At 51.1% G+C, this 13,764-nt stretch overlaps 1 protein-coding gene across 1 annotated transcript; it reads right to left on the reverse strand.

Annotated features, from left to right (window-relative positions):
* Window positions 1–4,542: 4,542 nt before the first annotated feature.
* LOC123078915 (AP2/ERF and B3 domain-containing protein Os01g0693400) lies at window positions 4,543–6,012 on the reverse strand. Its single transcript, XM_044501563.1, has one exon. It carries the CDS (start codon window positions 5,910–5,912, stop codon window positions 4,770–4,772), a length of 1,143 nt encoding a protein of 380 aa, XP_044357498.1. The 5' UTR covers window positions 5,913–6,012; the 3' UTR covers window positions 4,543–4,769.
* Window positions 6,013–13,764: the final 7,752 nt, after the last annotated feature.

A 13,764-nucleotide genomic window follows, 5' to 3' on the forward strand; every position in this document is an offset into this window, starting at 1 on the left:
CACCTCCGTCCTCCCACAAAAACCTGTGACACACGTCTGAATGCGACTCTGGCCTCTCCTCTCATGGTCAAAATGTCCAACCAGGCTGATGACCCACATTCGGCAGCGCGCAATCGAGTACGCAGAGCAATTTCGTCCAGGATTCGAGTGCACTTCACACTAGCTCCATTGCAAACAGTGAGTGTATAGATTTGCAATCTCCCAGCAAGAAAGTACGTATATTTGCAATCTACTACCAATAATACTAGTACTAGGCTCTTTGTACGTACGGTACGAGCTCTGGCGCCAACTCGATGCAGAAAAAGAAAAAAGAAAAGGAGCTGTGGCGGCAGCAATATTAGGCGGCGAAGGGACCGAGGAGCGGGCCTTTAGCCCAACTCCACCGCGCGACCCTATCCTGTCCGTCCCCGTTCGTTTGGGGTAAAAGGGACAAACCGGACGGGCCAGCGCGCGGGAGCAAACAGACTTTTGTTCGTTTTGTGTCCGCTTTCGACCCATCCCCGGCCCAAGTTTGTGCCGGTTTTGGGGTGAAACGGACAGGCGCGGACGGGCGAGACGCGCGCGCTTGTCCTCCCCTGGCCCGCCTGTCGGTGGGAGAAACCAAAACCCCCCACGCCCCATTTGGCGCCATTTCCCCCAAACCCTCCCACGTCCCTCCCGCCGCCCCCTCTCTCCCCCGTTCATGGCCGACGCCCAGCCGAATTCCGGCGGCCTGGCCGTCGACCCGCCCGAAAAGGTGAAGAAGAAGGCGGCCAAGGCGGCAAGGAAGCCGCAGTCGGAGTGCACGCCGGAGGAGATCGCCAGATTGGACGCGGAAGCGGCGAAGAAGAGGAGCCGGAGAGCGGTCGTCAAGGTCAATGCCGTCGCGGCCAAGTTCGCCGCCGAGCGCGATGCGAAGGAGGCCGCTCGGTGCAAGGCCGCGGCCGACGAGAAGGAGGACGTCGTCAACAAAGCGCACGCCCTCCTCATGCTGAGCATGGGCCGTCCGGCCGGTTTCACTACAGCGGCCGTCGGCCCGGCGAGCACAGGCTCGTCGATCGCCCGGCCTGCGCACTGCCAGTCGCCGACGTCCCGGACCACGCCCATGTCGCCCGGCTTTCCTCCGCCAAGGCACGACGGCCAGTCCCGTTTCTCGGGGTCGCCGGACGTTGGCTTGTTCGCACCGTCGACACCGCGCCCCGCGGCCGTCATCGACCTTAATGTCACGCCTGGGTCCAGCAGCGGCGGCCGGCCGTCCGTCGAGATGTAGAGCAAGCAAGTACGGGCACCGTTCACGGGCACCATGCCGCCCCCCCGCGTGTTGTTTGACGGAATGCCAACAGCAACGGCACCGGTCGACGACCCCTTCTACAACCAGTACATGGAGAACGTGATCATCGAGCTGGGCACGGACGTGCCTACGATCCCGAGGAGACCCAAAGTCAGGATGGCCACGCCCAGTACGTCCCCGATGAAGAGGCCGACGACCGTGCAGACTACGACCATGGTGACTCGTGGCATTAAGACGATGACATCTATATTGAAGGTGATGGTGATGATGAAGAAGAAGAAGGCAATGACATTGATATTAGTGGCGCGCCATTGTTCATCGACGGCTGACCCAAAGGGCGGAAGCACGAAAGAAGAGGAAGAGCATTCGCACGGGTTCATACACACAAGATGAGGACAAGTTGATTTGCCAAGCTTGGATGGAGATTAGCCAAGATCCGAGGACCGGCGCGCAACAAAAGGGCATTGTTGTTTGGTCGAGAGTCCACAAAACATTCCATGAAAGGAAGATGTTCGAGCCCTACCAAATTTCAAGCAACCGTGGCATCGGCTCGATTCAAAAGAGATGGTTGTTCATCCAACAAGAGTGCAACAAGTATCAAGCCGCATTTGAGAGCGTTGAAGCACGGCCCATGAGTGGTCTTGGCGTTGGGGACACGGTATGCTCTCCTCTTCCTAGCCCTTTCCTTGCTACGGCCATGAGACTTCGGCCTTGTATATGTTTGCATGTTCACTTCTTGTTGATCATGTGTTGTAGGCATTTCAATCTTTGGAGGCATTCAAGGCCCGCACAATGACAAGCCATTCACTCTTACGCATTGTTGAACGCTCATCAACAATTGCCCTAAGTTCAAGGACCAATACCGTGAACTACAAAGGAAGAGAGGACTGAAGACGGCCAAGTTCGCCGGAGGTGGAGATGGCGAGGCGTTGAAGAGGCCGAGGGGCAAGACCAACTCCAAGGTTGATGACATACGTGATGCCTCATCCATGGCATTGCATGACACTTTGCATGGCATGATGTCTCAAAAGGATGTGAGGGACAAGAAGAAGCGGCAAAGCAAGGACGAGCAAATGAAGCAATACCTAGACCTTCAAAGAAAGAAGCTTGAGATGGAGGAGGCGGCCAAGAAGAGGAAGATCGACATGGAGGAGGCGGCCCGACAAAGGCAGCTCGACATGGAAGAGGCCGCCCGGCAAAGGCAGCTCGACATCGAGGCCGACAACGTCAAGGCCAGGCAGAGGCAGCTCGACATCGAGGCTACCAATGCCGCCACCAAAGCGAAGAAGGTGGCCCTTGCGATCATGAGCGTGGACTTGTCGAAGATGAGTGACAAGACGAGGGCCTGGTTCGAGGCCAGGCAGAAGGAGATGCTCGACGCCGAAGGCCTGAACTAGGTCGTCCCATCGGCGTGGCTGTTCTTTTTGGAGGCTGGCATGGGTGCCACCCGCCCGCTGGGCCGCTGGCAGTGTGCCGGCGAGAAAACATTTATTTTGGAGGCCGGCTGTGTTGCCGGCCGCTGGCTGTGTTGCCGGCGAGGACAACTATTCATTTTGGAGACTGGCTGTGTTGCCGGCCGCTGGCCGATGCCGGCGATGGACGTGTAGGCCGCTGGCTTTGTTGCCGGCGTGATGAACTGGGGCCGTGAACTAGGGCTTGGCATTTGAAACGTTGCTCTTTTTTTAAATAGACGCGGACAGGATGGGGCAAACGGACGCGGCCGCGCGCTGGGCGCACGGCCACCGCATCCCAGGACACGCCCGGACACGACCCCAAATCCCTACTAAACGGAATCCAGACAAAACGGACGTCCGTTTGAAGTCGCGCGGCAGAGATGCCTTATATCGGCAGCTTGTCCCATGTCGCCGCATGCAGATTGTTATTGTTGCTGTCGAAACAGGCAAGCAGCAGCAGCCGCCGCCCCCCTGCCCTCATCTCCTCAAGAGCCGTGTACGCCGCGTCTCCCTCTCTATCTATCCGTACGTGGCGCCCAGTGGAGTCGGCCAGTCGCTGACTCGGCCTGCCGCTGCTCGGTGGATCATCGTTTCCTGCATGCCAATACATATCTTTTGTAAAGAAAATAATTGTATACTCTACCGGCAGTACTTATTGTGATGCTCCGTTTGCTTGTACCGACGACTGTACCACTGATTTGGACGCACGACAGCTGCGTGAAAGAGTTGTGCGTACCGACTGCAGAGTCACAAATGCTCCTTCAACTAGCTGATTTCTTATATCGGGGAAAAATAAATGTAACCAGAAATTCCTCGGCCTGTAGAATACTCCAGCCTCTACAATGGCGGACACAGTGAAAACTACTGTGAAGAAGGCTGTCCGTAGGTGACCGGTCGCATGCCATAGCCTACCATTCCTCAAGATTCCATCGGCGACCAGCCGTTGGCTTCCCTTCCTTCGGCCGGTCAAAGCCAACGAAACGCTTTGCTGGGTCCCGTAGCATCTCGTATGGTGTCTGCGAGCTGCACGTCGTCTCGCGCGCAGCACCGATCACTTGAGTAGATGAGCGCGGCCGCCAAAATCTGCCTCACCCTGAGCTGGAGGCCGGCGGCTAGGTCACAACAGCAAGCTGGCAAAACCATAAGCCACTATACTAGTAGTACGAAATTGACGGCAATGTGTTGCACATGTCAAGGATCACGGCTTGCATTGCATGCGCATGAATAAACAATCAACAAGTAGGCGTGCAACTGGTTGCTCTGCGTGCGCTACTACGAGTAGCTAGCAACCACCCACCAGGCCAGGCCAGGCCACCACCTGTACGATACGTGTTGTGTTGCTATCCACCCGGCGTGATGAACAGAATGCATTTGTTACAGGGACAGTGCATTTCTTTTTGTTTTCCTCGGATCTACTAGTAGCATTTCATCTTTTCTACTTACTGGCGATGGCGAGCATATATCCATCAAGATAAGTTTATCATATCATCTACAGCAGCAGATGTCTGTAGCGTGTGCATGCAATGCATGCGGCCATGGGCGCGCTCCATCCCTACCTGCAATAACATTGGCCCCGCACTGCACCGCTTCTCTTTCTCTTTCCAAACTTGGCTCATGCATGCACCTGGTGTGCTTAGCTACACAACAATCACATCACGTCTCAGGGTGTGCATATAAATACAAAAGGTGTATAAAAAGGCGCAAGAAATAAAGCTAGGTCAAAATGGACGCCAAATATCTAGATACTTCCAGTTTTTGACAAGGAAACTGATGAGCTAGGCTACATTCAAAATGTTATTATATGTTTCATCTTCTTCGTCGGTTGAACGATCTAGGCTAGCCTTCTAGGGCTTCCTCAATTAGTATACATTTTTGGGAGGATAAGATTTACATCAGGGCATGCAACAACATGACAAATAAACAAACAAAGTTGATGATAGTACCAACAAGGGACTAATTAAGCTAAGCTCTACCACCTGAATTACGCGAGCAAAAACCGCCGCCTAGCTGGAGAGAAGAGATCGATCGAGCTAATAGTTCCAACTCTACGCTAGCGCCAGCTCTATGCATTGCTTCTTGAACGCCGCTGTCGGAGGCGGCGACTTCACCAAGTCTCTGGCCCTCTTGCACCCCGGCATCCCCTGCTCCGGCGACGCCGGCGCCGTGAGAAGGTCGACGCCGAAGAGTCTCACGGCCTTCTTCACGGGCACCGCCGGCTGGTCCACGGGGTCTGCGGGGGCAGGGCTGTTGGTGCTCGGCCGCTGCTTGCAGTCTATGAAGAGCTTGCTGTCCTCGCCGGCGGCTGCGCGGTAGAACCCGACGACGTCTCCGGCGCCGAGGCCCTTCTCCTTCACGAAGCGGCTCCAGCCCTTGGTGAGCACGTAGCTCTGGCTGCTGTTCCAGTACGAGTAGCGGAACCGCCACACCTTGCCGGCGGCGTCCTCGAAGTTCAGGAGCAGGCCCTTGCTCTCGCCGCCCGCGGCCGGGAGCTGCAGCGGGAAGTGCTTCTCGGCGTGCTGCTTCGGAATCACCAGCCGGTTCAGCTTGCCCACGTCGCTGGGCGTGACCGTCTTGTCGAACAGGTGCTCGCGCGCGGCGGCCGGCGAGGGGGTCGAGGCGGCGCCGCGTGAGGTGGTGGGCGCGGAGAGCGCGGCCGAGGCGGCGAGGGCGCGCTTGCTCTGGGCGAGCTCGTCGAAGTAGGTGTGCTTGCGCAGCATGTCGACGACCTCGGCCTTGGAGCGCGCGGCGAGGAAGCGGAGCTCGGCGGCGGCGTCGGGGTCGGCGTCCGCGAGCGGGCGGAAGTTGGTGACGGCGTCGCGTCCGCGGAAGCGCTGCGCGGCGACGTCGTAGGCGCGCGCGGCGTCGGCCTCCCCGGCGAACGTGCCGAGCCACACGCGCTGGTGCCGCTCGTAGATCTGCGCGCCCCACCGCCCGTTGGGCTGCGGCACCACGCCCTTGAACCTGGACGACGGCAGCTTCCCCGCCGCCGCGCCGACGGCACCCGCACGGCCGCCAGAGTCGGCCTCGGAGCCCGGCTCGGCCGCGTCGAGCACCGCGCTGGCGCCGCTGCCCATGCGCTCGAGCGGCCCCGCGGCCGCAGCCGCCGCGGCGGCCAGCGCCTTGAGCTTGTCCGTGGAGGCGCCGCCGCCGCTGCTGGTGTCGTCGGCGAGGCAGCTGGTGCTGTCCATTTCAGTAACGGCGCGACACTGGTAGCGCTGCTCCGCTGTGGAGTATGGCTGTCTCTTCTGTTGGTAACTGATGCTATGATGGGTAGTATCAATCGTAGGACGCTGAGGGGAGCGCGCGCGGGGGGATATATAGGAAGGAAGGATCCCAGCGGCAGGGTGGGTGTCGTGTATGGCATGGGTCGTACGGTGCCACTGCCATGCCCATACCATGCTCCGCGTGGCTCTTCCCATGGTTTGCTACCTGTATTTTGTTCTGCTGTTTTTAATTTCAATTTTTTCCCTCGCTTTTCGGTGAATGCAAACCATATAAAAATGCTGCTGCTGCTGTGTTGGACTTTGCCTTGACGTCACCCCCGTGGGCTGAGACATAGATACGTGGTCAGAGCGTGGCTCGCCGATGGGCTGGGTCAGTCAGCTCGTGGGTTGGCTCCCCGCAAAAAAAGAAAGCTCGTGGGTTGGTTAAGGGCTATCTATAGCTAGATGATCAAGGTAGATGGATAGATAGATCGTAGCATGGTCTACGGACGGAAAAGATGGTTCTTGTTGCGGATGATGTGCGCCGGCTAGCTGGCCGCCCCATGGGCGCAGCTGTTTGCCATGTCACGCCTGATACCTTCTCCTTTCTACATGGCTTTGCTTTGGAGTGTCCCTTTTTCCAGATGAGGTTTGTGGCGGAATTATTGTTGCTCACGCAAGTGGATTGGGCTTTACCCGCAAAAAAAAAGTGGATTGGGCTTATGTTATGCGTGTTTTCAGATAGATAGATATGGATGCTGTGTGCTGGCTTGTCGCAGTGTGACATGGACTAGAGAGGAGAGGACCCTATTTCTGGAAGTTTTTGGAGGGCGGCCGGTCATCTACAACCTCACCATCCACAGGAAAATTCTTAGCCCGGGAAGGGAACGGTACAAACAAGAAACTACTCATGCAATTGTCCGTCCATACGTGACAAGGACATGATCCGGATCGACCGGACAGAAAAGTCCAGCACTTGTGGATAGCACATTTGGAACACTCTGTTGGCTTAATCATACAGAAACAACTAGCCAAGTTATTAAGCCGCTGTCTCCGAGATAATGTTTTGTGCTACAACGGTGGTGATAAGTCGGCGCACGGCACGCAAAGCTGCTTAACCGGCCGGCAAGTGGGTTGTAGAGTTTTCCTGGGTGCGCTGTGCTCGATAAATCTGGTCAGATCTGTTCGATATGGCCGAGCCGGTCGTGCAAGTGGGCGGGCTACGAAACAGTAGAGCAATTGCAAATTTGCAACGGCGACGCTCGCTCGCAGTCACGGCTCGGGGAATTCCACGTGCATTGCTTGTACAGCTATGGCATGTACTGTAGCTAAGCGGTGTGGGGGAGGTTGAGTACGTATACCAGTAGTGTATAGACGAGAAGAAATGGAAACCGCGACGTGTATATTTGGTGTTTTTCTCAGCCGGAGACTTTCATCTCTGCGTGTTTTTCACGGTAAACAGCTGAAACTTGAAATGCATGGCGTGCCTGCTGCCAAGTTTACGGACAGCTAGTCACACTAGAAAATGGGAAGACTCTGGGTAGAAGAAGGCTCTTCTCATTGGCTGTGTGGTTGAGTTGCTCAGGTTCATCGGGTCATTGTCTTGGAGAAAAATATCTCATGGAATGGAACGGATAAAATTACATGCAGAATAGTAGTAGCGTTGACCTGTTGGGTAAGGGTTGACTGACTTTGTTTTCCTTGTGTAGGATGTGATGCTCCCCCACCCACGGATTGCTTGGCTATGTGTTATTTTCTACTCTCTCCGTCCCAAAATATAAGAACGTTTTTGACACTAGCATAGTGTCAAAAACGTTCTTATATTTTGAGACGGAGGGAGTACGTGCTTCTTGACTGACTTTGTGTTTCCTAAGCTCTTGAATAAACTGATAATTATTTTTCAAAAAGAGGACAGCCTTCGGTCTCCACGTCGATTGATGCGTACAGGGTTACGAATTTCGTCAATTTCGTTTGGGGTCCAAAATAAAGGAATCGCGGTCTATCGGCTAAAGAAACCGGCCATTCAAACGAATATTATGAGTATAAATTTGGAACTCCGTTTTATAAAACAATTCGCTCCATCGCAATGGAAAGAAACATTCAACTTGTTGCAGGACGTTGTGTGTTCAACTCCCACTCAAAGAAATATCCCTCCCCCTCTCCTTTGTTCGAAATTTAAATCTAATTTCACACTATGATTTAGAAATCCAGACGAAATTCTGAAATATTGTTTGGACCTTTTTTTTCAAATTAAACCGTAGAACAATTGTTCCACGGTATGTATTTTCATTAATAAGTACTAAATGAGTATGGTACAAATAGGGGGAGCAAAAGAGAAGAAACGTACGAAAAACTACTCAAAAAAAGATTCATCCTATGGCAGCTCTAGGGAACATGCAAAACATGTTAAAAGTTTACAACAAACCACTCATGGAAACAAACCACATGTTTGCTCTGAATTCTATGAGCAAGAAGCTCCAAATCTACTTTAGGGCATGTCTCCCGGCTTGAATGGAATGATTAGTGTGCATGAAGATCTTTCATTTTTCTAGATTCACATATTCCAGCAGGCCAAAATAATAATCTCCATACTAAAAGCAAAAGGCATGGCTTCCATACCAAACAAAGTGTCATTATAAACCGAAGTGCGCCTCTTCCTACCAGGAGGGAATCCCAATAGTTCAAGGCAAAATCACAGTCCCATAAAAGATGCATTAAGGTTTCTTTAGTGTTCTAATTGCATAAAGGACAGTTGTATGTGTCCATGTGGAATCCTTTTGTTTTTAACAGAGACCTTCTGTCTACTATGAAGAGCCAACCAATAGAAGATTTTATGTTTGAGTGTGCTCACAATTTTACAAATCTTCTCAAAGAGCCGAGGATAACACAACCCCGATTAACATCCTATAGATTCTCATGGAGTATTTTGCAAAAGAACCAACACTACTCGATATATCTTTATTCAATTGATTGCGTGTTAGCAGTTGAGAGAGTTTTTTAGGAGATAAAAGGATTGAGTAGAAAGTGGGAGATGGAAATGACCAGTCCCGGTTTGGATGGACAAGAAATTGGCCACTGAATTTTTTGCTATTCTTGGCAACTGAGAAAAGTTCAGAGAATTTGTGAAGCAGAGGTTCATCAGTCTAGCTATCATGCCAAAAAAGAATGGAGGTACCAGTACCCATGGTGTAAGAAGCCAAAGCCTTGAATTGTGGCAGAAGTTTTAGGTGAGATTTCCACAAGTAGGAACCCTCCATTTTTTCAAGAGGTGGGGCCATGGAGTAGTACTTTTTCAAGTGATGTTAATCCATGAAAAGATTATCTTTGTTAAGAAATTTGAACAAGTTCTTTGTAAGAAGTGTCTTATTATGCACAAGGATAGTGAGATTGCCTAATCTTCCTTGCGGCTTTGGCTTGCAAACGTCATCCCAAGAAATGAGGGCATGCCCTTGGTTTCCATGCCAAATTTCCCCCAAAGGCGGTGCCTAAGATACTTGTTTAACTGATTGACCACTCAAACAAGGGAGAACATGAAGAAAATGAGCATAGCAGAGAAAACTGATTTGATCATTAATACGCTCCCATTATAAGAGAGCAAAGCGGAATAGATGATAGCATTATCTCATTTCTTTGCATAATGGGATTAAAGTCTTTAATTCTTGGCTTATTTATCCCCAAAGAGAGCCTCAGATAGGTGAATAGGAAAGATCCTTGAAGGCGGCCCAGGATAGAAAGATATTTTAGCATGTGATTGTCCATGACATTTATGGGGACCATGACAGACTTGTGGCAATTTACTTTGAGACCACATACGAGTGAAAGCTGTGAAATGCGGAATGAGATTCTTCACATGGCTTAGCTGCACCGCATCAATTGGAAGCACCAAAATAGTATCATCTACATATTGTATAATGGGGAAATCAGTGCATGTTTTGAAGTGCATAGGGGCTTGAACAAATTGGTGTTGTTGTGCTTCATTGAAGATAGATAACACGGATAAAAAAGGAGAGGAAAAAGTGGGTCTCGTTATACACCTTTCCTATAGTGAAAAAGCTTACGAGACACTCCATTTAGCAGAACAGAAGATGTGCCAAATGAGAGGATCATTTTCATCCATTGGATCCACCTGTTTCGAAAACCCCTAGGTTATAGGATCTCTACGATTGTCTTGTGTTCAATAAGATCAAAGGCTTACTCAAAGTCTAATTTAATAATTAGAGTTCCTTCCTTGAGTGGTGGAACTGATGAAGATACACTACTGCAGGATGCTGCTAACGGGACACTACGATCACAGACCCTTTGACGAAACTGTGTGCGATGCATTAATCGCAAATGGTGATGTAAAAAAATGTCAAAAAAGATGCAAAACGTTTGCGGTGGTGGAGCCACCAAACACGGTTCTGGTTTTAGTTGCGTGTGCGATGCAGGGCATACGGTTCAGTTCAATTAACTGTTTGCGATGAGGAAGAAGAACAGAAATAGGTAGCCAGATGAAGGCGTGTGCGATATACGGCATACAGTTCAGTCGGATTAACTGTTTGTGATGAGGCGGAACAATAGAAATGAGCAGCTGTTGGGTAACGTAGTAATTTCAAAAAAAATCCTACGCACACGCAAGATCATGGTGATGCATAGCAACGAGAGGGGAGAGTGTTGTCCACGTACCCTCGTAGACCGAAAGCGGAAGCGTTATGACAACGCGGTTGATGTAGTCATACGTCTTCACGATCGACCGATCCTAGTACCGAACGTACGGCACCTCCGCGATCTGCACACGTTCAGCTCGGCGACGTCCCACGAACTCACGATCCAGTAGAGCTTCGAGGGAGAGCTTCGTCAGCACGACGGCGTGATGACGGTGATGATGAAGCTACCGGCGCAGGGCTTCGCCTAAGCACTACGACGATATATCCGAGGTGGGTTATGGTGGAGGGGGGCACCGCACACGGCAAAGAGATCAATGATCAACTTGTGTGTCTATGGGGTGCCCCCCTCCCCCGTATATAAAGGAGTGGAGGAGGGGAGGGCCGGCCCTCTACTATGGCGCGCCCTAGGGAGTCCTACTCCCACCGGGAGTAAGATTCCCCCCTTCCAAGTAGTAGGAGTAGGAGAGAAGGAAGGGGAAGAGAGAAGAGAAGGAAGGAGGGGGTGCCGCCCCTCCCCCTAGTCCAATTCGGACTAGGCCTCGGGGGGGGGGGGGGGGGCGGCCTGCCCTAGGCAGCCCCTCTCTCTCTCCCCTAAAGCCCAATAAGGCCCATATACTCCCCGACGAATTCCCTAACTCTCCGGTACTCCGATAAATATCCGAACCACTCAGAACATTTCCGATGTCTGAATATAGCCTTCCAATATATCGATCTTTACGTGTCTAACATTTGGAGACTCCTCGTCATGTCCCTGATCTCATCCGGGACTCCGAACAACCTTCGGTACATCAACACACATAAACTCATAATACCGATCGTCACCGAACGTTAAGCGTGCGGACTCTACGGGTTCGAGAACTATGTAGACATGATCGAGACTCATCTCCTGTCAATAACCAACATCGGAACCTGGATGTTCATATTGGCTCCTACATATTCTACGAAGATCTTTATCGGTCAAACCGCATAACAACATACGTTGTTCCCTTTGTCAACGGTATGTACTTGCCCGAGATTCGATCGTCGGTATCTCAATACCTAGTTCAATCTCGTTACCGGAAAGTCTCTTTACTCGTTCCGTAATGCATCATCCCGCAACTAACTCATTTGTTACATTGCTTGCAAGGCTTATAGTGACGTGCATTACCGAGAGGGCCCAGAGATACCTCTCCGATACTCGGAGTGACAAATCCTAATCTCGATCTATGCCAACCCAACAAACACCTTTGGGGACACCTGTAGAGCATCTTTATAATCACCCAGTTATGTTGCGACATTTGATAGCACACAGGGTGTTCCTCCGGTATTCGGGAGTTGCATAATCTCACAGTCATAGGAACATGTATAAGTCATGAAGAAAGCAATAGCAACATACTAAACGATCAAGTGCTAAGCTAACGGAATGGGTCAAGTCAATCACATCATTCTGTAATGATGTGATCACGTTAATCAAATGAGAACTAATGTCTATGGCTAGGAAACTTAACCATCTTTGATTCAACGAGCTAGTCAAGTAGAGGCATACTAGTGACACTTTGTTTGTCTATGTATTCACACATGTACTAAGTTTCCGGTTAATACAATTCTAGCATGAATAATAAACATTTATCATGATATAAGGAAATATAGATAACAACTTTATTATTGCCTCTAGGGCATATTTCCTTCAGTCTCCCACTTGCACTAGAGTCAATAATCTAGTTCACATCGCCATGTGATTTAACACCAATAGTTCACATCACCATGTGATTAATATCCATAGTTCTGTTGGGGAACGTAGTAATTTCAAAAAAATTCCTACGCACACGCAAGATCATGGTGATGCATAGCAACGAGAGTGGAGAGTGTTTTACACGTACCCTCGTAGACCGAAAGCGGAAGCGTTAGCACAACGCGGTTGATGTTGTCGTACGTCTTCACGATCCAACCGATCCAAGTACCGAACGTACGGCACCTCCGAGTTCAGCACACGTTCAGCTCGATGACGTCCCGCGAACTCCGATCCAGCACAGCTTCACGGGAGAGTTCCGTCAGCACGACGGCGTGATGACGGTGATGATGTTGCTACCGACGCAGGGCTTTGCCTAAGCACCGCTACGATATGACCGAGGTGGATTATGGTGGAGGGGGGCACCACACAACGGCTGGGAGAGATCAACAGATCAAGTTTTGTGTCTAGAGGTGCCCCCTGCCCCCGTATATAAAGGAGCAAGGGGGGAGAGGCGGCCGGCCAAGGAGGGCGCGCCAAGGGGGGAGTCCTACTCCCACCGGGAGTAGGACTCCTCCTTTCCTAGTAGGAGTAGGTGAAGGGGGAAGGAGGAGAGAGAGGGGAAGGAAAGGGGGGCGCCGCCCCCTCCTTGTCCAATTCAGACTAGAGAGGGAGGGGGCGCGCGGCCTGCCCTGGCCGCCCCTCCTCTTCTCCACTAAGGCCCATTAGGCCCAATATACTCCCCGGGGGGTTCCGGTAACCCCCGGTACTCCGGTAAATGTTCGAAACCTCCCGAAACACTTCCGGTGTTCGAACATAGTCGTCCAATATATCGATCTTTACGTCTCGACCATTTCGAGACTCCTCGTCATGTTCGTGATCATATCCGGGACTCCGAACTACCTTCGGTACATCAAAACACAAAAACTCATAATACCGATCGTCACCGAACTTTAAGCGTGCGGACCCTACGGGTTCGAGAACTATGTAGACATGACCGAGACACGTCTCCGGTCAATAACCAATAGTGGAACCTGGATGCTTTTATTGGCTCCTACATATTCTACGAAGATCTTTATCGGTCAAACCGCATAACAACATACGTTGTTCTTTGTCATCGGTATGTTACTTGCCCAAGATTCGATCGTCGGTATCTCAATACCTAGTTCAATCTCGTTACCGGCAAGTCTCTTTACTCATTATGTAATGCATCATCCCGTAACTAACTCATTAGTTACATTGCTTGCAAGGCTTATTGTGATGTGCATTACCGACAATCGGAGTGACAAATCCTAGTCTCGATCTATGCCAACTCAACAAGTACCATCGGAGACACCTGTAGAGTACCTTTATAATCACCCAGTTACGTTGTGATGTTTGGTAGCACACAAAGTGTTCCTCCGGTAATCGGGAGTTGCATAATCTCATAGTCATAGGAACATGTATAAGTCATGAAGAAAGCAATAGCAGTAAACTAAACGAT

This window comes from Triticum aestivum, chromosome 3D (assembly GCF_018294505.1).
Source record: "Triticum aestivum cultivar Chinese Spring chromosome 3D, IWGSC CS RefSeq v2.1, whole genome shotgun sequence".
NCBI lineage: Eukaryota > Viridiplantae > Streptophyta > Magnoliopsida > Poales > Poaceae > Triticum > Triticum aestivum.